The sequence below is a fragment of the Pseudomassariella vexata genome (assembly GCF_002105095.1).
Source record: "Pseudomassariella vexata strain CBS 129021 chromosome Unknown BCR38scaffold_30, whole genome shotgun sequence".
In the NCBI taxonomy this organism is placed as follows: Eukaryota; Fungi; Ascomycota; class Sordariomycetes; order Amphisphaeriales; family Pseudomassariaceae; genus Pseudomassariella; species Pseudomassariella vexata.
Window position 1 is genome coordinate 70,654 of NW_024467985.1, and position 21,874 is coordinate 92,527.

Below are 21,874 nucleotides of genomic sequence, written 5' to 3' on the forward strand. Positions count from 1 at the left end.
ATTCCCTCCCTCCTGACTGCTTCGGTTTGTTCTGCGGAAAGCTCCCATTGCATGAATAAATGCCCCCGCCATAATCTACGTTGCCTGTCTCGTGTACTTAGCTTCCTAAGCAGGTTCTTATATCGACTATGTTCTTCCTTTCAGGGAAACTGAGTTCTCGTATGTTGGCCTTTAATGATCGTCGAGTCTTTGGGTGGGTATTTTCTTCGAGGAGATAGCTGTCTCGTACTCAGAGGCCGTGAGCTAACCACAATATTCAGCCTGGGGCAGCAACTTCATGCGTTCATGCATCGTTGGCTGTTTCATTCTCTAAAACTTTTCCTGTAGATTCCCTGGAGTTGCTGCGGCTGTTCTTGACAGTACCGGATCGAGTTGTGCTACTGGGATTGAAGCTGTTCGTTGTACATATTAGAGTTGTTACCATCCAGTTGGGGACCAGTTCAGACCTTTAGGGTTTTCTTGCGATTAATAACCTCGCTTGCATGTCATGACTATACACCGGAGTGATCACAGAACTACCAGTGGTCATTTTACCGGAATCGATTGGTTTTCCTGGTGGCATAATGAATACAAGATGACCTCTGGCGCGCCAGTATATTCCAGTGACGCATCGCTGGTCAAGCTGGAGTATGAACTGGAGCTTAATGCTAAAGCTTGAGATTTGGATTCCATTTGCAGGACTTCGAAAGATGCTTAAGTGTACATTTCCTAAAAACTCATGCGTTGAACCACTTCTAGATTCCGCTGGCTCACTCGTTGGGGAGGTCGTTAAAGATAGCATCGACTTGTTTGGGGCCAGAAATGCCGATGACTGCCTGGTACTTCATTAATATTCACAGAAATATGTAGACCTCATTTTCAAATCAATATTTCGTGAATGCACCCACATTTATTACTCCCTGGCCTTCGCAACAAAGTTGTAGCTTGTCCACACTATCCATCTTCTGCACTTTGCGGTGTACTTTGTCCTCATCAACATTTATATCCATTCACAAAGTGTGAGGCATCTACCTTTATCTGAGCCTTTCACCTAACCGCCGTAGCAACCAAACCCCAAATACGTCCCACTTACCAACGCCTGCCTAATTTACATCTGCACAGCAGCAACTCGACCCATGAGCGAATCCCTTTTGATCCCCATACATCTCTCCTCTACCGCCAAATTCTACCTTCCCTTTCTGCCAAATGCCACGCATTCACAGGGCAAAATGTTCCTTCATCTAATCTAGAAGGTTTGTTCCACTCTATCCTTGGTCTCATTTTCACTACCTTCACATCAATTCACTCCCATCCTCCAAAGTCTGCCCTATTGCGAACTGCCTAGACATCAAACCAAGCCGAGTCCATCCCAACTCTAAAGGGTGCTTCTACCACTGGTCTCACCATCTTCCTTGAATCGGCCACAAGTGACCTCGCAGACCGCGATTATTTCCATTCAGTTGACCAGACCTCCAGCCAAAGCCATCACAGTGCCGCAAAAGCAGACCGACGCTGGCAAGGTCGTGCTTTCTACGACTACGATCTCGTAAGTTGATTATTCAGTCCATGTTATGGCCTACGTGCAACTCACCAAGCACCATCTAGATTCATCATTCAAACTCATCACGGCTTGGGCACATCAGAGTAGTAAAACACACCATTGCACCTTTGACCCTGGCACTATTCGTGATAGTGCAGATGCGCCATACGACTGTTCTGAAGACCCAAGCGTTCTCGGTGCGCCTTCCCTTCTTGTCCATATTGTAAGTTCGGTTTTGTATATCTTCAACCTGGTTGTGGCTCTCACGCACTTACCATTTTATCACGAAAGAGTCGCGACTGTGTCACCGTATTGTGATGCCAGAGCGACGTGGCTCCGTGGGGCACAACTTGGTTCTTTCGGTGGCTCTGCTTTGTGATGCGTACACCAAAGTCGGCTGCAACTCTCCTCCATCGTGCGCCAGGTAAACAAGGATCTGTAAATTCAAACACTTGATAAGGCACACCTGTGACCTTCGTTGCAGCCAGAAACGAATATCTTCCTATAACAAGGATGTGTGAATATTCCGTCTTGTGCTGCTTATCCAGAATGAATACTGACCATAGTCTTGCCTCAGTGTGTCGAGAACAGCCCAACTGACCCACTCAGGATCTTGCGGGCCAAATTCAAGCTCGACAGCTTCCACGATCTTATTTCCCAACCATCTCGCATGCTCAATCCCTCAGGAATTCCCGAATTTCCGACCTCCACCTAACACGCAACAAGATTAACTCTTCCCTCAGTGAACCCACGGGCTCGACTATATTTAAAAGTAGCAAAGGTAAGTTACTCTGGTAATCTTCGCCCTGTCACCGTCGGCTGACCAGCAAGTTCTCTTGTACAGTCCAGGAATTTTCTGAGAATCTTAGCACAGCCCAGGCTCTGCTGCAAAGGAGATAATTCCCCCGTTTGTTAAGAAAATGCCCCTTAGAGCAAACGAGACCACTAGGAGGGGTCGGGAGAGGTTTCGCACCCCGTCCCCACCCTGTGTACGACTTTCATCTCCTTCGTCGCTTCGATCTTCGTCTCCAGATTTCTGGCCGTACGTGTGGACGGCACCGCTACCGTCTTCCCCGTCTTCTTCAACATGTCAGTCCCCGTCTTCATCATCGGGTCTTCCAGATTCAGGTGTCGGGGCTTCTGAGACACCTGCACCTCCGTCTTCCGAGTTTGCGGCTCCTGAGGATGCTACACATTCATTTTCAGCCCCTTCGGCTTCTGGTTTGAATGCCCATCCTAGCAGCACCTCCATGTCGAACAGCTCGTGCTCTGCGGATTCAACTACAACTAGAACTGCACTGTCACCGGTTGTGCCCAAGGCTCCCCGCAAACAGAAGCCCTTTGGCCGCCTTGACTTCAGGCCAGACTTGGACTTCGATGCCAACATCCAGGCCCGAGCATTCAAGGCGAAAGTCTGGAACACATGCCTAGAGGAACTCAACATCCTCTACCTGCACGTCGTCAACTGGCAAGACCCCAGAGATCACTTCGATGCCTTTCATCTGGATATACTGTCCCGCGTCTTTATGGACATTGACCCTGTCTCAGACCCCAAAGGCAGCGCGAGGGCCCTCTACATGTGGCTCTCGAGCATGTCAGCCTTCAAGGCGCGCAAGATAGCCAGTGGAAATGACCCTTCCAACGTCTGGCTAACGCGCAACTACCCCCTGCCCTACTATCAACAGTCCGGTCCATTCCACCACACCCCTGCCGCCAACGCCTTCACATCCGGAAAACCGGAAATCTTCAACCCAGACTTGAACGCCAACGCCACGTCCGTCGATGGTGCTGTCTTCACCGTCACCAGGTTCCCTGCCAATCCCAACCTCTTAACCCGCACCCAGACCCGCCGGAACCGCATCATCCCCTTGATGGCCCGTCTTCCGCCCGAGATTCGCGTGATGATCTTACGCGACCACTTAGACCTCTACTCGCTGTTGCGCTTCGGCCAGGCCAGCACTCTCACCCGTCGACTCTTCAACGAGGTGCCCCATCTTTATCTCCTACAAACGCTTCTCCGCCCTTGTATCATCAGTCTCATTCGCAAGGCCAAGTGGGGCTTCACCGACGACCTCGACGCCTTCGATATGGGCTGGTATCCGGACAACGTTGTGGATCCCATCTTTGACATGCCTTCCCATGCGGTGCTTTCAGGGTTGGCGAATGACAAGTGTTTTGAGTGCCTGGCACCGACCAATGTGTTGGTGCTGGATTTCAAAAAGAACGTCGCGAAGAGATGGTGTGAGGACTGCTTTCGCAACATGTCTGTCTTCAGTGTAAATGAAGTAAATTGGGTCGCCCGAACCATGCGGGAGCTCATATGGGAAGTGGATTATGTTTGGACGGACATCGAGACGGGGCAGCAGCGGATGGACAAGAAGAAGCATAAAATCTATGCGGCATGTTCTCCCCTTTACTATGGCTTTGTCACTTTTCTCCCTTTTCTCGGCTTTTTCCCCAAAGCTGACGATTTTGCTGGATTTCAACTAACTTGAGCACTTTCTTTAGCTTCTTCTTACTGGCGGTGTCCCGAACTGCTACTGTAATTCGAGATGCCCCCACGGCAAGACCTGGCAGGAGAAAGCAGACTGCGATTGCCGCTCTTGGTGTGGCCACTCGCCCTGGGACAAGATTGATGAGGCCGAGGCGACCTAAGACTTCAAGAACGGAGATATTTTTTGATATCTATCCAAGTAACTGGAGACATTAGGCATTAACTATGCCAACCTCATCTTCGATATCAATACCACCGTCATAAAACGGGCAATAAGTCACCATTCACATTCCTTTCATTTCACACACACCGCCGTCGACTCACTTTTCTGCATCAAAGATGGCGATTCACGTGCTATCGATCACTATGCTACAGAATATAACCACGCCAACAATCAAGGTAGGCATACAGACAGCCCAGAGATTTCAGGATATATCTACTGATATTCTCGTTCTGCAGCAATGTGCTGCTAGTCGCTTGTGTTCGCTCGAGGCAATAATAAAAATCCCCCCTTGCATGAAGCATCAGTTCGAGGAGATAACTCCATGGCATGATTATCCCCCCCCCCCTTTCTTTTCTTCCTCAATACTTCTCCTATCTCAGTCTTCCACTCGCCAAAATTATTCACAGAAAAGTAAACATCAAAAAAATCACCAAGTTCGTCCGCAAAACTCCCATATTGTCACCAGGTTACGTTGCAACCTACCAGCATGTACCGTACCGGCAACCCTGTGAAGCTTGCCGATGGCACACTGCACCAACTCACGTTCAGGACTGGTATGGAATACAGGAAAGAATATTGAGGACCCTATGGGAAGATTTCGTACTGTTTACTGCAATTCCCGATAAGTCGATTGGTATAGCTCGATCCACCCCTGGCATTCATCCAGCTCGTCAGTCGCCACAGATCCCCGATCACACAGCAGTTTTCCTTTGTTTTTCCCCTTTGGATGTTTCTCTCGTTCCGGAGATCCACATCACAAGACCGACTGGTCTCTAGCAAGCTCAAGTCCGTGCACATAACCTCGGACCAATGTCGAGAGCAATCTAGTCAGCGATATCACCCCCGAAGTGAAGCCATCCATTAGCAAATAAGAAGCTGTATCATTGATCAGTCAAGTTCGTGAAAAGAAAGGCCTCGATCGGCAGATTTCAACTCAAGCGACCAACTTTGGCCATAATGTCTTGACGGGTTCAGAAATCGGCATCCAGGGCAGTCAGCACACTTCGTAATGTATGCCCAGGACGCAATTTGTCCGTGTACGAAATACACTCTTGACCAACCAGCAAAACAACATTCGTCAAAGACAACATTTAAGAACTAGTGATACAATTGATACACCAGTGATGTCCAGTCAACGACAGCAAGTCCGGAATCTTCCACTCTGGATGCAATGCTCCCCCACTCATTTGGCAAGCAGTTCACTTTGGTACCCGTATGAGGATGGCGATGGCGAGTGACTTTCAGGGTGAATTCGGTTATTCTGTTACCAATGTGCATGTATTCGTGGACAAGGTGGAGGACAAGAACATGCCAGAAGCCTTTGACCGGTTTGAGCCTGCCATCTTCCCCTCTCCATTCGATACTCAACACCTTTTCGATCTTTCCTCTTGGATCAGCCTATACTGAACGCTTTTTGCAACTGCAGCCAACCACTACGAACTGGACGTCACCACCCGGTTTGTGATCACATACAGCACCGGTTTTGGTCTCTACACTGATCATTGGCGGGTTCATTCATTACCCTGAGCATTGGTCATAGAGTCAAAGTCTGCCGTCTCAATACTTTTTCTTATCACTACTGTATAACAACATTCCAGGCATGGCGTTCCCCTTTTTCTTTTCCAAATTCACTCACTTGGTTGCTCATGCTCCCTTCTCTTTTTTCTCTTACTGGCTGGATGACCACAGCAATTCCAGAGGTTCGGATGATGATTGTTATGGACCATAAGATAGATTGACAAAATTGACTCTATATTCTGGCATTCCTCTTGTTCTGCTGTTGAACTTATGACTATAGTATTCTGTTTGTTCCTTTAACTCCACGTACGCGATAAACTGACGGCACTCGTCAAAATCCTGTTGAGTATGGTTGAGCCGCTCCGTTTTCAAAAGAGGTTGGAAATCTCATCCGACGAACCTGGTAGAGTTTACGTCGACACTCTGAAGCCAGACCATCCGGAGTATAACCTGGCTGCCGGCTCAAGGTATGGAATCTCAATGCTATTAACCAATTATTAGAGCATAGATAAAGTGGGAAAAGCTAGAAGGCTTTAGGTTGGCCATAAAATACGTGGAAACGAGATAGAGTAAGCAGCGATTCCTTTACCGACGACGACGACATCGACCTAGTATAATGGTTGACAAATACACAGCAATTACTACATGTATTATCGCGACCTTATCGCGACCTTGTCAAATTTGGTCCTATGCCCCAGTAGGGAACTCATACAGTCGGAACGAGTGCTTCATAATGCCGATGTCTTACACTCCAGGAAATATTTGCACCTGAATGGGATTACACCCGAATGGGACTACGTCAACATCCATAGGAATTCTACGAAAGTGCAGAATGAGCCGACAGCCCGCAGATCCGAACCCAATACTAACGTCTGGGGCATCGCACTGGTAGTCACTCCCTCTGCTCTAGACTACTCCCTCCTGAACAATCCGAAGTCAGCAACCAGCTAATCCATTTTCTATACATGAACATGTGGTGCCTGATGACACAACTCAGACCCCGACTCCCCGGTAGCCGAAGAAACGTTCTCTCCGATCTTTCTTCCAAGTCCAGCTCAGAATGATTCTCGAAACTCAATTAAATACATAGCCTTTGGTAAATAAATAAACGAATCTCACACAACCGTCGAGCAAAATATTGAATGTACTCAAGCCCTCCGCAAAAAGTCAAGTCTCATGTTCGTTATGTAGTTGCGAGTACAATGTATTCTAGTGCAAAGTCTTATCCATAAGCGAATTACATAGATTGATGTGTCCTGGTTGTGAAGAAGCTGCTCGGCTTGTGGCCGTTTTCAGGTTTCCCGACTAACACAGAGTACCCATACTATGCCAAATTATGGGGTCGATTCTTCCTGATTTCTACACCCTTTTAAAGGCCAATAGGCTGCCCAAAGTCCACGTTTCACTAGTCCGTAAACTGTACAACGATGCCATTTTTGTCTTTACCTAGCGATACCTTCTGATCGTTTCCATTCTACCTTGGTCCCACCCTATCCATTTTCTTTATTCACTACGTCATGCTCTGTTTCAGAGGAAGTAGACGATGTGCCTCCGGCATTCCTGTCAATAACGTCAGAATAGATCGAGGACCGCAGGTTTCTGTTACGAGTTAAGATGCAGCAGAGACTTCTCAGGCAGGTGCTCCGAGATAAGGTAAAGGGTATCACAGTTGAGATTCATTGTGGGGGTTGGGGGGCAATCCCTGTTGGTCTCTAGGGCATGGCGTATGATGGTTGACTTGGAGGAAATTCAAAGTCAATGCAAAGTTGAGACTGCTCAAACAGGGGAACTGGGTCGATGCTTTAGACACCGGAACCAACCTCACACCAAGTCTTTGTAGGCCCTGCCATAGGTATAATACGGCAAAGCATATTTGACAAGGACCTTAATCTATTATGTTGTTCTTCGTTGCTCCACTTGCCCAATCCACAACTAGCAACAAAGAGTTTGTTGTATGTCAATTCACAACATTGTTAGTAACCCTGACTTGAGTTTGGCAACTGAAGTTGTTTAACACTTCTCCCCCTCTCCTCCTCCCCCCCCCCCCCCCCCAATCTTGGAGATCCGTAGGCTCACCACAAACTCAACATGCTCCCTTCCGACATTTACCACTTTACGTTGTCGCGCTACATCCATCACATCCATAGTCATCCGAACACAATCACTCACCATCACAGTCCCAGCTTCTAGTTCAATTCGCCCCTCGCCACTTAGAAGCAGTTACATATACTACTATGCATTCATTGACTTTACAACTACAAAGACGAGTCACCATCACCCATTTAACATATTCAAAGGCGAGGCATAGGTACGTAAGTGCTCATAGTGATTCATTTCAATCCTCAAAGCAAATGTGCCTGGATCGATCGACAACAAAAAACGCCCAAATCTACGCAAAGGGGGGATGACGACAATGGTAGCACCACGCATAGATCGTTTAAGTAAATACAAGACCAGTAGTAGGCGGTTAGGGGTGCGAGGGGGGGAATAAAGTAGTAGCCGGTCCGTCCATTTCATTTCCATCCCTTGGTTTCGGCCAAATCAGCCCGAATAAAGAACCAGATCCCTGGGGAAATCAAAATCAAAAAGAAAACACAGACAAAAAAAAAATTTGGGGAAGGAAAAATGTCCTCTGCTACTGCTGCCGCCAAGGAGAAAACCAGATGTGGTATTTTCTCGACAAAAAGAAAAGGTTGTATGTTGTAGGAGTGTTTTTGTTGGGGGTTGGGGGTGGGAAATGACAACAGAAACTTTTTTTCGGATCAGCGTTCGCGTTCGTTTGTTTCGTCTCTCAACGTCGAGGTTCTCTTTCCTCCGTCTTCGCATTCCCCGGTTCTCAGACACAGAGGTGGCGCACCTGTTGTACCATGACCAAATAACGAAAAGTCCATGGTTTTGGTCTGTCTTTTGGAGAGCGCACATTTGCATAAACAAAACTAGAGAAAAGAAAACAAAAGCCCATTAAAAGACAATTCAGGTTTCCCCATAATGATGAACGATGCGAGAGCGACTAGTCGAAACAAGCAAGCCAGGCACCAACCAAGTTGCCTCGAACGCCATTGACATGCCCTGTGATGAAGAAACCCCAGATACACCAGATGCTGGATATCTCGCTATGGATGGACGGCGTTTGGACAGCAAAGCGTGCCGGGTTCTCGCTCCTGAAAGAGCGTTGCAACGCCGAGCAAGGCAAATATGCGCGCACGTGCGATTATGCAGCGTTGCCCGTTTTATGTAGGTGAGGGTGATTGGATTGGCAGGTGTCCCTACTCGGCACCGATCTCGCCTGCGCCTTCTAGACCGAAACCATTGTTGAAGTCGAAGTCGCCGCCGGTCTCACCGTCATGCAGGAAGCTGTCAAAGTCGAAATCTTGCAGGACGTCCGGTCCATTATTTGCGAATTCCAATGGGCCAAAGTCGACCTGGGCGGGGTTAGTCCCGTTGCGTGTGGTAGTAGGTCCCATCAAACTCACCATGCCGCCATTCATATCCATACCGAAGCCACCCTGGGCGGGATCAGCATGTTGTGGTGCCACTGGCACTGGCGCGGAAGGAGCGGCAGACGTCTGCGCATTAGGCATCGGCTGCGCACCCCCTCCGTTTTGGCCGTTTTTGGCAAAACCTCCAGGGTTGACGGGCGTGATGGGCGTCGCGGGCTGTTGGGTTTCTGGCTCCTGAGACGCTTCGGACACTGGTGTTGCACCGGTTGTTGTATTCTTCTTTGAAGCCGCAGCCTGAATTAGCACGTCAGTTGTATTGGACTTGCTGGGACAAAACACGTTCTTACCTTGCTTTTGGTGGCCTTGGTGTCTTTCTTCTTGGGCGCGGCCTTGTTCGATTGTTGGGGCGTAGGGGGAGCGGCATTGCTCTGCGCTGGCGACGAAGGCTGGGTTCGACCGTTGGGACCGTTGCCAGATGCCGGCGCCGACGGCGGCGGCATCGCTCTCTGTTGCGGCGTGCCCTGGACCTGCCCTTGGGGACCACCCTGAGGCGCCATGGGGTTGGCACCGTTAGGGCCATTCTGCCATTGCATTTGAGGGCCACCCTGTCCACCCTGCTGTCCAGCCCTCATCATCTGCGGGTTCATCTGACCGTTGAACGGCTGGTTGGGATGTGAGCTTGGGGCCGCATACCGCCGTTCATCTGCACAGCAGCCATATTGTTGTTAACGCTGCCGTCCATGCCGGGTTTGAAAAAGTGCGGCGCCATGTTGGGCTCCATCTGTTGCGGCATGAAGCTCATGGGGTTGGGAGACCCGCGTGATTGCGCACCCTCGGGTATTGGCGAGGGGATGCCGGCTGGGTTCATTTGGGGGGTACCCCGCTTCATCTGCTCGCTCGGATTCGGAGAGGCGCCTGGCCTTTGTGCCTGGGGCGATGCGTCGGCGAATGGTTGGCCGTTGGGTCCACCGGGGCCGCCGGGACCTCCAGGTCCGGCCGGTCCATCACCTCGGGGCAAGCCGCCCAGGCTGTCCTGTTCCTGCCGGGCCATCATCAAGCGCTTCTTATTCTGCTGTTCGAGCAGCATCAACTGCATCTGATAGTCCTGCAGTGCGTGATTGCTACCACCCCCTTGACCATTACCGCCGGGCCCTGGTCGCATGGCGCCGTTGCCGGGCATGTCACCAGGGTTGTAGAAGTTGGTCAGCTCGGCGCTGTTGGGCCCCTGAGCCATCATGGGCGAGCCTTGTCCTTGAGGGGCACCCGGGTTTGGCATGACCTTGTTGGGCATCTGCTGGGCTTGTTGTTGCTGGAGATTCTGAGCATACGCCTGGATGGATTTCTGCTGGTTTTGGGCGGGCTGGTTTGCAAAGTTTTGGAACTGCTGAGGAGTCAGCGTTTGCGGGTTGATTCCGTGACTCATGAGCAGTTGCTGAGTTTGCGACGCTGCTCCGTTGGGGCCAATGCCCACCTGTTGCTGCCCCGGCATGGCTTGCTGCGGCCGCGCGTTGTTCATCATGCCTCCTTGTTGGGGGTTGAACGGGGTATTGCCGTCGAGTCGTGGTCTCTTGCTCGGCGACGGCGCGTTGTCATTGGACCCAGGAGATGCTGGCCGGCGGTTGTTCCCTTCCATATCCGACGGATCACGCTGCATCTGGTTCTGCTTTTGCTGGAGCATTTGCATGGCTTGGGGACTGGAGTTACTTCAGTTAGTGCCTGTCCTTTTGCAGTCGCTTCGCAGAGGTATCACAAACTTTTGGTTGTTGGCCATGGCTGTCCTTGCTAGGTTGTTCTGCTTCGCGTTCATAGCCATGCCGTTTGGCATGCGTTGCACCATAGGGTTGAACTGCATGCCGTTGGGCCCATCTGGTCGCATTTGGCGAAGCATATCCTGCTGGGCCGTCGACTTTAACCGTGATTGTTGCTACATACATTGTCAGAAACGACGCGCCTACTCGAGACTTTGACTGGAGGTGAACTACCTGTGTATAATTAATATATTGATTCACTTGTGGGTTGCTGGCCTGCTTGGTACGTTGTCCGCCAAGCATGTCCCAGAACAGACAGAACCACTCGTAGAGGAAACAGCTGTCGGAAGACGCGGGAAGGTTTGGGGCGGGCAGGTCGTTGGGTCGTTTTGAGTCCATATCGTCCTTGCTATCCGTATCCATGGGAGCGTCGCCGAGCCCGTTGCCCACACTTCCGTTCTCGTCGCGGCGGCGGCCGGGACTGTCTTTGGCGACGTTGATCTCCTGGTTACTGTTGAGCATGGCGCGCGCGCAGTCGAACATGTTTTCCCTCAGGAAGTAGTCGTAGATGTAGGTGTTCAGGATGGTCCTGTGGTTCGGTTCGGGTCGCTGTGCTTGTTGTGTTTGCTGTACCTGGGCCATTGCGCCGTTGTTCATCGGCATGGGCATGGGACCTCCGCCTCCCACAGGGCCACCCATGGCATTCATGTTGGGTATGTTGCCGACGTTCATGTTGGCAGACAACGTCTGCTTGCGCTCAAGGAGCTTTCAGTCAGTGTCGACAAATTGAGTGGATCAGTTTCGATGGGTCGACGTCGATCGCGTGGTCGACGGGAGGCGCTCGGGTCGGAACGCTGGGAAAAGCCGATAAGTGGTGAGACGTGACGTGACGTGACAGTTGCAAGGTCCGACGAGATTGTGGTATTTGTTTTTTTCTTGGTCGGGCGGCGGCGACACGAGACGACGATGTTGCCTGATGGGGCCAGTGAGGGACGGAGGACGACTGATTCACTCGGGGGTCGGTGACACTGGAGCAAGCGTGGGCGAGCGTGGCGGCGGAAAAAAAACGAGGCGGTGGTGCCCTGCCTTCTTTTCGACAAATGTCTCTCACCAACCGACGAAACAAAAAGGGCAGGCAGATGCAGACAAGAGCGAAACCAACAAACAAGAGGCCAAAAATGACGGGGTTATACAGGTGACCCAGGGATTATTATTGGGACGGGGTGCACCGAAGAAGTAGCCAGTGAAGTTGGGGGTAGTGGTTGATTGAAGCGTGGGAATTCGAGAAGTCAGTCGCGACACGGGTGAATCCAGACCAGGGACCGACCGAAAGTGGGCAAATGGCGTGTGGTTTCGGGTAGCCGTGGTTGATTTTCGATTTCGATATGCGGCGCGACGACAGGGAACGCAACGTCGTCCAAACCTTGATAAAAGAAAGTCGAGATTCTCCACAAGCGTGGATAATATCAACTCTCTGGTCGAGTATTATCAGGCTGAGCGTGATGCGCGTGGGGAGTGATGCAGTAATAGTTGGATTTGGATGCTGAAGTCGGGGCGGCGGCGGACTCCTAATGAGAATGGACCACGGGGGCTGGGTCGACCATGCACAGGAGAGGTGGTGGTAGCGGGCTGGATATGAGATTGACGACAACTCCAACTCCAACAAACAACACAGCTCGATCGCTGAGGATCAAAAACCCAGCCAACGAGTGTGTGTAAGTCAGATGGGGCAAGAAAACAAATGAAAATAAAGATAAGACAGTCAGAAGTTCGAGAAAGCGCAACGCATGCGAAGCTCCCTCGCTCTCTATTCTGGCCTTGCTCTCGTCGGTGTATCTGGGCTCACTCGCTCTCTCACACAGGCACTTCCAGCTCTTGCTTCTGCCTACTCCTACCACAGCGCCTCTCGTCTGTAGTATCGCTTGTCTTCCTCTCCCACAACGGGAAGCCAATGAGGCGAAGTCGGGATCGCGGACGGGGGCTGCGTCGATAGGGACATTCAAATAGCCAGCGAAGCAAGAGGTTCGAGATGTGGTGGGAGGAATTGCTGGTCGTCCAAGGAGCCCTGGGGGACGTGATGAATTGGGGGAGCAAAAGCTTGGTTGCAAAATGGGGGGACCTCAGTCTCAGAAGCATTGGGTCACTAGATGGGCACGGCCCGACTTAGGCGAATATGTCAGAACGGCGCGCCGCTGCTTTTGTATGTCGTTGGCGAGGGCTGCACGCGTACCTCTCATACTGCTACAACCCAATTTCAGGCCGCTAAGGCATCAAGTCTTGGCGCGTACGGAGATAGTTCTCCAATTATTGATAAACGTGGTGTTGAACAAGAACGATAGTGCCATGACAGGAATCCGAGGAAAAGCTGGTATTGCACTGTATATTGTCTAGTGTGCTCTGTCTGTCTCCTTCCAGGCCAGAATTTCATCTTCTTAAGCAGATAAGCCTGTCGACCATCATGGGCTGTGGCGTAAACCGGCCTGGGGATTTGGAGTTTGATACATCACCACCTCCAACCCGGAGGGAACAACTCTCAGCCCGCAACGCAGTATCGTGATGGGTGGATAGCTACGTCGTAGGACTTTTGCGTCGTCACATATCAGGGCACGGGAGTCTAGACCAATAGACGAAAGCAAAACGACCTGATTGCTCAAGTCGGTAATATGATTCGAGCCTGTTGTCATCGCTGTCAGACTTTCTGAATGCTTGACAGAACTATTTTGATGAACTTGGGACGGACATAATGAACTACCAGAAACTTGAAGGGCCCTGGTGTTGGTTTCGATGCACGTCCTATCTCCTATTCCGCGCGATGATAGGAAGACCGCACTGAAGACCGATTCGACCCAGTTCTCTCTCCTCCCCTTGGTTATGATCAATTCTGGACGAACGGTGAAAATTTTGCTTCATTAAACTTAGAAGTAATACGATGGTTGACTCCATTTCTGTAATTGCGAGTGCAACTGAGAATATGAACTTGGAAATCACGATACTTTCAATGTTGTATACCCTCTTCGAAAAATGGTTACCTGTAAATCATCATAACCGCCCCATACCAATTGCCTACGTATGGGAAGCCGCCTTGAGTTCTCAGTCAAAACAAAAACTGACAGCCTTCGTCACAACCACGGCACCATCGAGAGTGCCTTTGTGAATGTGGCACACCCTCATGGTGGACAGAGACAATGTTATATTATTCGGCTTACCTGTTCATGATGGGAACTAACAGCCAGTCAACCGCCCTCTTGACATGCTACCGCGTGTTCATTGCATCTAAAGGATCACTCCATGTATTCGTATGAGAATGTGGTTTGTAATTAATGTGACATTGCAACTCCTATGTCTTGCAGTAGACGAATCTCATTCCAGCTAGCCGGCCCAGTATTATGATAAGTATCGTGGAAGATCTACGCATTAGTCCAGGTGTCCAATTGCCATTCCCCCACCGGTCGACCGCGCGAACCTTGCTCACGATCTGGGGTAATGAAGTAATGTAAGGATTTGTTTCCGTGGAACTAGTGAGTTGCAGTCAACCCTGCAGAGTGGGAATGGACTGCTTTATGAAAATAGTTCCCGCTGTAAGGCATCGCACATTTCCAACAATTGTTACTAGTTGTCAATCGTTTTCAATAAATTTTCTTATTCCTGATTCGGCGCTTTTATTTGATGAGGAAATGGAGAAAACGCCACGCCCGGCGTCGCCCAACGCAGGTACGACGTGCCTGTGCGCATCAGCAAGAACCCACTGATGCGGTCCCTCATTACCTGATTACTTCATACATCTTCTCTCACATCTAGATTTACACTAGTTTCCTGCGAGGTCAATCCGATCTCAAATCAGACGTGTCGCGGTTCCCGCTTTGGAACTGCTGCATGCGCCCCCTGCACGAAGCCGGCAGTCTGCGGAACATGGGCGGTAGAGCGGGAGAGCGGAGCGGGGGCCGGCAGCAGGAGACAGCGGCGCATCCCGCTCAAGCTTACGCTCTCTGCCGTCCCTGCCGTCTCCGCCGAGACACGAATACAACAGACTGAAGTCGGCCGACGTTGTCTTTATGTTTCAAGATTGCATCAAGTGCGCATTTATTAGTGAAGGTCTTTGAACATTACATCGAGGCAGACAGCAGCACGGCAGGGAAGATCTTGAGATCTCCATCCCTGCAAAACTATTGTGCCACATTGGCTCAAACCCCCGGGGTTGACGACCACATGTTGACAGAAATGCCATCTTGGCTTGCTTGCAAGTGGTATTCCTTGCCATCAACTCATCGTACATTTCGACCCTTGCCACTCCAGGACTCACGCCTAATCGTCCTCTGGCGGCAACTCATCATCGATATACCGTATCAGACTAACTCTCATCTCCGTGGTATCATTCCCTCTCAGCACATCGCTGATGAAATGTGCCTCAACCTGCATCTGCACCATCTCGAGCGCACCGCGCAAAACGCCACAAAATATATTGGAAAACCACAACTCGTCCTGCGCGCGTCCGTCGTCGGGCAATTCGACGAAGTCGGCCAGCGGGTTCTCTTCAAAGACGAGCGAGAACTGCTTGTTGTCGTTGGTCCAGCTGGTGATAGTGGGCGTTATGTTGAGAAATATCTTGAACCCGATCTTGGAGCCAAATCATCAGCCGTCGTCCATGCGGTCATAGCACATGTTATCCCGGCAAAGAAAAAGCAGACAAGACATACCTTGGCAATTGCCTCAGCCGTCTCGCGGAAATTGGCACAGCGTCGCATCGAGTTGGACTTGGCCAAATAGTCTTCAATGAGGCGTACGCCGATATTGTAGCCCATCTTGTCGAGCTGCTTGTTCACCTCGACATAGTCGCCCTCGAAGTCCTTGCATAGCTGCGCGACGATGGTGCCGTACGTCAGGGTTACGAGCTCGGCGTTGACCTTGTCGATGCGACCTCTGTTCGAGTGCCTGTGAGATGATGTTTCGATTTCGGAAGGAGGGGTCTAGCGATAAGAGATAGCACATCACCTACTTCCAGATCCTACGAATGTCAGTTTAGGTTGCCGTCTCATTTCTCGTTCAAGATTGAGACTCACTCTTCGCCCACTCGGGCTGCTTTGTTGGAGGACATGCTCGATTCCCGAGCTTGAGAGTGGTTTCTTCAGGTCATTGAACAACTTAAAGGATGAGAATGGCTTTACTGGAGCTTGCGAAGAAGCTGGAGATTGCTTGCCTTGGTTGTCTGTCGGAATTTGAGATGGCCGTCAAATGAAGGCAGGCAGGGTGCCATGCCTCTGTTCTTATCGATTGAGGTTGGCAAAATCAAGGCGGTGAAACGCGACTGGCGGGGCATGACAGCATCTGGAGCTGTCATGTTATGGCCGACTTTGAACTTGCCGGCTGGAACATCTCATGATCCGATATATTTTCGTCGGCCTATTGACGGTTGGAGCTCAATATTGATGGAAGCGGTTATGGAGGTATTGACGCGCTATTCTTCAACTCCTGCAAACTTTCACCTTCGTACTCTCTGTTCACCATTTACGTGAACAGTTTGTTCTCATTCCAAACCTTGCTGTTTTCACATCCAGCCTGCAACCATGGCTGATAAACGACCTCGAAGGCCATCCGACGACCCAGGCAGCCAACTGATGGTCAAGAGACAGAAGCCTGGAACTAGCACCGCGCTTGCCCATCGCGATGCATCTTCGACCGGTGCTCTCATTCAGTCGGTATGGTGCTTCCCACAGCCAGCGCGCCTACAATTAGTTGCAATGCTGATATGATTTTGTTTCAGGCACCGCGAACAAGCGATCTCGATGCGCCGTTGATGGAACTTACTGGTCATTCTGGTGAAATCTTCTCAGCCAAGTTTGATCCCACGGGCCACCTTATCGCCTCTGGGTCTATGGACCGGAGTATATGTACGTCTTTTTCCCCCTTTCGGGATGTTTGTTTTACCTTCCTCCGAGCGTGGGTGACAGCTCACACGGACACAGTACTATGGCGTTCGAATGGCGACTGCGAAAACTACGGCATTTTGACCGGACATCGAGGGGCGGTATTGGATCTGCAATGGTCCCGCGACTCGGAGATCCTCTTCTCGGCATCCGCCGATATGCATCTAGCAAGTTGGGACTTGACATCGGGCCAACGGATTCGACGCTATGTTGGACACGAGGAAATCATCAATGCTTTAGACACCAGTAAGCGCGGGGAAGAGCTCCTAATCAGCGGTAGTGATGACGGAACCATTGGCATTTGGGACCCTCGAACCAAGAACGCAGCCGACTATATTGAGACGGAATTCCCCATTACGGCTGTGGCCATATCGGAAGCCGGAAACGAGATTTACTCTGGTGGCATTGATAACGACATCAAGGTATGGGATATGCGGAAGAAGGCCGTCGTGTACTCTATGCTTGGGCACAGCGATACGGTGACTAGCTTGCGTGTGTCACCAGATGCGCAATCGCTGCTGTCTTACTCGCATGACTCAACGGCAAAGACGTGGGATATCCGACCTTTTGCGCCCACCGAACGACATATCCGCACATTCGACGGTGCACAAATGGGTATCGAAAAGAATCTGATTCGCGCAAGTTGGGATAAACTTGGGAAGAAAATCGCGGCGGGCGCTGGCGACGGCACCGTGGTCATCTGGGGCGCCGACAACGGGAAGCTACTATACAAGCTTCCTGGGCACAAGGGCGCTGTGAATTGCGCCGAGTTTGCGACTAACGAACAACCCATGAGTAAGTCGTCCAACATCTTTGAATCACTCGTTCTGTCTGCTAACATTCTAGCAGTCCTTTCTGCTTCTTCAGATCGTCGAATGCTGCTTGGCGAATTGCGATGAAGAGTCGAGGCGCGCACGAACTGTAACTTTTTGGACGTGGCAATTGGGCATTTCCGCCACCACGTACGCGACTGCGCCCAGTCAAAAGATCTGGGCGAACAACTGGCCCAAGCCAAAGGAACTTGTCTGCCAGTAGCCTCAAATTTGGAGACCCAAGCGGTCATTCCCACATTTGAGATTGGAGACATATTCGTCAGTGGGTGTATATGATGAACTATCAACAGGGTTGTCACAATTGAGAATGTCGACAAAGACGTTGTAATCCCAAAATGCCGAGGCATATAGAGGGGACGTATCGCATCCATGCCGTGCACACAATGCGGGAAAAGACACCTGCATACCTTGAGTCAGGGCTGAGGAGCAAAGAAATTGGATGCTACAAACTCGGAGCAAAACGGAAAGGAAGTTAAACAATTACCTTTAAGTCTCCAGGAGACATCCCGGAAGAATATCTAAGCCCTCAGTTCCGTGACCTGTGAAACATTTTACTGTCTCCGCGTGAGTTTATAAAGAGCTGTGGCCGCTCCGGCCTCTGACTGACTCGAACAGACACTGGTCTAGGCATCAGTAGTCTGGCCTTGTCTGCTCAAGCCTGGGGGCGGGTTGTCTATGTGGGCGGTTGAAACATTGACAGCGGTAAGACGGTTGTATATAGTAGGCGCTTGCCGCATGGTTCAACACCAGTGTTGTCACCAACATCCCATCGTGTTACGTGGGCAATTGTAACAGCCACAGAGCAGAAGAACTGCAGGTGCCGAACCGTTCCAGGGCTCCAAGCTCCCAATGTCGGAGTGGCCCAGGTGCCAAATACCAACTAAATGAAGCCAACGTGCCCCAAACTCCGGACTGTGCGAGTGCGTCTAATCCTAGAAACCTGCTGGTTTTCGTGGGCGTTGATAAATATTTGAATGCGCAACACACTACTCCGGTCGTGGTCAAAGAGGGAAACTAGTAAGTACAAGGTACTGCGTACTTCCCCTCTCAAGCATTTTGCTAGCCGCGGCCCGTACCCTTGCATTATTGGCCTCAGCTCGCTGATGGCAACCCTAAATGGCATAGCATGCTCCGCTACTCAATTAATTGGGAACCCTGCAAATTCCGAAACCGTCCAAGCCGGCGCCATCCCTGTCTCCTGTCTCATGCTTGCAGTCATCCGCCAGTTTGTCACAGAAGGCGTTGCTTCTGCGCCTATCCCCTACCTCGGGTGCCTGACGGTTTGTGCAGGACAGTGCAGGATTCGCGCCAGAGCGAGGGATTTCAAGCACCCAGGCGGCTCCGTGTCGCGTCGACGCGAGATTTCACATCTTTGAAGCCATTGTGACCTAGCCTGCTCAATGCTTCATAGGGCAGAGCGTTGCATCCATTATTGGAGTCTCGCGGTCTTTCTCGATTGGGTCTACGAAGTACGCTCTCAGCCCATAGGTGAGACCGCTAGGAGATCATTGCCCTGCGTCCCCTGGAGTCTGGCCATTGTCCGTGGGTTCGTCCAATGTGTTCGTTGGGTGGACTCGACTCTCAAACGCTCCTGACGTCTACGCTGCCTTTCCCTACCCACCCAGCACATCACTACGTTCCCTACCTAACCTTTCTTTTCCTGTATTCGTACCTCAGGTTCCATCACCACGACCGGTGACGGTTACCTCTTCTCACCAGACTTTCCCTCCCCCCACTGGGAGTTTTCTGAGTCTGTGTCTCCCGTTCGTTTGGGACTGATCACATTTGGGCTCGTGTCATATTTTCCCTAACCCTCTCTTTGGCTCGTTCGATGCCGTCAAACTAATCTCGACTCTTTTTCGGCCACCCGACACTATTTGTTTGTGCAACCGGCTCTTCTTCTCGCCTTCGTTCACCTCTTGAACAGGTAGATTGGCTCTGGTAGTCCAACATTTGACCTAATTATTTCCATTCAACGGCCCTGTGTTGGTTCATTTGCACCATCAGGACTCCATTCCTTCGTTTCCCCTTTTGGCTGGACCCAATCGACCACCTTACCGAAATCCAAGACATATGCCACATCTGCACTCTCACTTAATCCTGGCCCGAAATTGGTTCGTTCGGAGCTGTTGAGCTTGAAACAGGAAAGATAGACACGGAAGTAAAACAAGGCAACACACAAGACGCGGTCTCGCTTGACTTTCAGCTCGAATATCACTTCGCATTCAACAAGAGTTCGACTGTTTACACTCGATCTGGACACCCACAGGACGCGTCTCGCCGTTGGTTTTGGTCGTTGCTGTGAAGGCTCATAGGTGGTGGAACAAAAGCGTGCACAGCCCAGGTTATCGGTGACATTCCTTACAACGCTTCGGAGCCTACACCTTGGCTGAACTATACGCGAAATGGATTTTCTCAGGTCCAACATCCTGCGACGGGGCGGGACGTCGAATGAGCAGGATGACGATATAGAGCAGCAGCGTCTGCCGGAAATGAGGGAAGACGAGGGACGGATTCGCGCTCGTTCCCGCGGTTTCTCGCTTGGCTTGGGTGGTCCAGCCGGACGATTCAGCCGACGACTAGTGCTACAGAGGAGGAATACGCACGGCACCGAGACGGACAGTCCTAAGACTCCACGATTCAACTTGGCAAGACCGACGATGTCGTCGACCCGCCCTCATCTGCCCAATATCTCGCAAGCATGGACCCAAGAGAGCTCCGGTGCATCCACATCAACCCAGACGTCGCCACCACGATCCAACCACGTCGAATCAGGCCGTACGTCCCAGCCACATACCAGCACGGAACAAGTCCCCGTAATAGTGGGACCACCGCCGACAGCGCACCAGCGTCATGGCTCGCGGGGCAGCATCAACTCGGGCAGGCGGTTCAGGGGTGCTGACCCCGCTGAGATGCATCTTGCCGATCTGGCCGAGACGGGGAGACGTCGTCGAGCGCGTGGGCACTCGGATGGATCACGTCGGTCTGGGAGACGTGACGGGACGGAAAAACCTAAGAGGTTCCTCTTCTGCTTCCCGTGGATTAAGTCCAGACGTACACGCACGCAGGTCCTTCGGTGTTTTGTCAGCGGCATCTTCCTGACGCTGCTATTAACAGTTTGTACGTCATGATGCCCATTGCCTCGGAACACCTGCCGCTTTCCTATCTCACCCTTTTGTACATCTACTTCCCAGGTCTATGTCCATTCAGCTAATCCAAAGTGAAACAGACCTTGCACTCAGCATAACAAAGAATATCAACAACTCAGAGTTTACCGTGCTCCTCATCCTTGTCATACTCTTCACTACCATTGTTTTCTGTCACGGTCTGATCCGGTTGTGCATGCTGGTAGTAAAACCACCCTCATTGGAAGATGATCGAAGTCGCAGCAGTTTGCCACAGATGCTTGGACCGGGCGGGTACGCCATCCCCCGACGACCTATCCGAGTCGTTCTAGCGCGCGACGAAGAGGCAGCTGGGATGGAAAGCGAGACCACCAAACTGCAGCCGCCCGCGTACGGGCTCTGGAGGGAGAGCGTGGTATGTATCCCTGAACATCCTTGTCCTTCGACTTGGGCGTCGAAGAGGTAATACTAACCAAGACAACAGAGAGTTGATCCGAACCGCATCTACTGGCAGCGCAACGACCAAGCTACGCCTGAGAATGGCGAGTGGGACTCTGCTGACGATGGTCGGCCAGCTACGTCGAATCGTCCGCCCAGCTACGCTAGTGAGGACGGTGTCGAGTATGTGGTTGAGGCGCGGCCGAGAAGCGTGGTGCCGTTGGGTGATGTGCCGTTGCCTCCGCACCCTTCCGAGAGAGTGACGGCGGGTGGGCATCTCGCTGCAAGGTAGAGGCCGGGAGGCTGACGGACACAGCCGAATGGGAACGAAAGAGTATTGTGGCGGGGGTGATGTAAAACAGTTGTGTCGTATCAGTAAGACTATCAGTCTGTGTGCGTGTATTTGTTTTGTCGCAAAAAGAAAGTCGGGCGCATATGAATGTATTTATTTGGAGGGTTTTGGGAGTTGGTAGATTCGGTCAGATCAGGATCGAGCATTGCATCACACTGCATTGGTGCGGCGGCGTTGGGGCAGATGGATTTTAGTCAACAACTGCTCGAGGTATCTGCTTGCTTCTACGTCTGGCTCTATGTTGAGAATTCGGGAGAAGTTGC

The 21,874-nt window shown here is 51.2% G+C and overlaps 5 protein-coding genes across 5 annotated transcripts; 3 read left to right on the forward strand and 2 right to left on the reverse strand.

Moving 5' to 3' along the window:
• Positions 1 to 128: 128 nt before the first annotated feature.
• BCR38DRAFT_415110 (uncharacterized protein) lies at positions 129 to 4,014 on the forward strand (the record flags this gene model as incomplete). Its single annotated transcript, XM_040858999.1, has 8 exons — positions 129 to 193; positions 328 to 394; positions 739 to 818; positions 1,102 to 1,232; positions 1,338 to 1,525; positions 1,575 to 1,742; positions 2,296 to 2,300; positions 2,394 to 4,014. The coding sequence occupies 8 exons, from the start codon at positions 129 to 131 to the stop codon at positions 4,012 to 4,014; spliced, it is 2,325 nt and encodes a 774-aa protein (XP_040709404.1).
• A 5,006-nt stretch (positions 4,015 to 9,020) lies between these two features.
• Positions 9,021 to 11,674, reverse strand: BCR38DRAFT_462126 (uncharacterized protein; the record flags this gene model as incomplete). The annotated part of the gene is made up of 6 exons (XM_040862605.1): positions 9,021 to 9,176; positions 9,228 to 9,488; positions 9,542 to 9,856; positions 9,904 to 10,888; positions 10,949 to 11,118; positions 11,177 to 11,674. 6 exons carry the CDS (start codon positions 11,672 to 11,674, stop codon positions 9,021 to 9,023), a joined length of 2,385 nt encoding a protein of 794 aa, XP_040709405.1.
• A 3,283-nt stretch (positions 11,675 to 14,957) lies between these two features.
• BCR38DRAFT_453005 (BET3 family protein) lies at positions 14,958 to 16,231 on the reverse strand. Its single transcript, XM_040861562.1, has 4 exons — positions 16,000 to 16,231; positions 15,936 to 15,944; positions 15,637 to 15,859; positions 14,958 to 15,556 (listed from the first exon to the last, which is right to left on the reverse strand). Exons 1-4 carry the CDS (start codon positions 16,032 to 16,034, stop codon positions 15,245 to 15,247), a joined length of 579 nt encoding a protein of 192 aa, XP_040709406.1. The 5' UTR covers positions 16,035 to 16,231; the 3' UTR covers positions 14,958 to 15,244.
• Positions 16,232 to 16,503: 272 nt separating this feature from the next.
• Positions 16,504 to 17,762, forward strand: BCR38DRAFT_357372 (WD repeat-containing protein; the record flags this gene model as incomplete). The annotated part of the gene is made up of 4 exons (XM_040857102.1): positions 16,504 to 16,635; positions 16,701 to 16,827; positions 16,903 to 17,658; positions 17,713 to 17,762. The coding sequence occupies 4 exons, from the start codon at positions 16,504 to 16,506 to the stop codon at positions 17,760 to 17,762; spliced, it is 1,065 nt and encodes a 354-aa protein (XP_040709407.1).
• Positions 17,763 to 20,608: 2,846 nt separating this feature from the next.
• BCR38DRAFT_462129 (uncharacterized protein) lies at positions 20,609 to 21,551 on the forward strand (the record flags this gene model as incomplete). The annotated part of the gene is made up of 3 exons (XM_040862606.1): positions 20,609 to 20,816; positions 20,926 to 21,236; positions 21,306 to 21,551. 3 exons carry the CDS (start codon positions 20,609 to 20,611, stop codon positions 21,549 to 21,551), a joined length of 765 nt encoding a protein of 254 aa, XP_040709408.1.
• Positions 21,552 to 21,874: the final 323 nt, after the last annotated feature.

Coding starts and splice junctions, on each gene's coding strand:
- BCR38DRAFT_453005 (XM_040861562.1), bottom strand. CDS start 16,034: ATGTCCTCCAACAAAGCAGCCCGAGTGGGCGAAGA. Junction 15,557..15,636: donor CGGCTGAGGCAATTGCCAAG/GTATGTCTTGTC, acceptor TTTGGCTCCAAG/ATCGGGTTCAAGATATTTCT.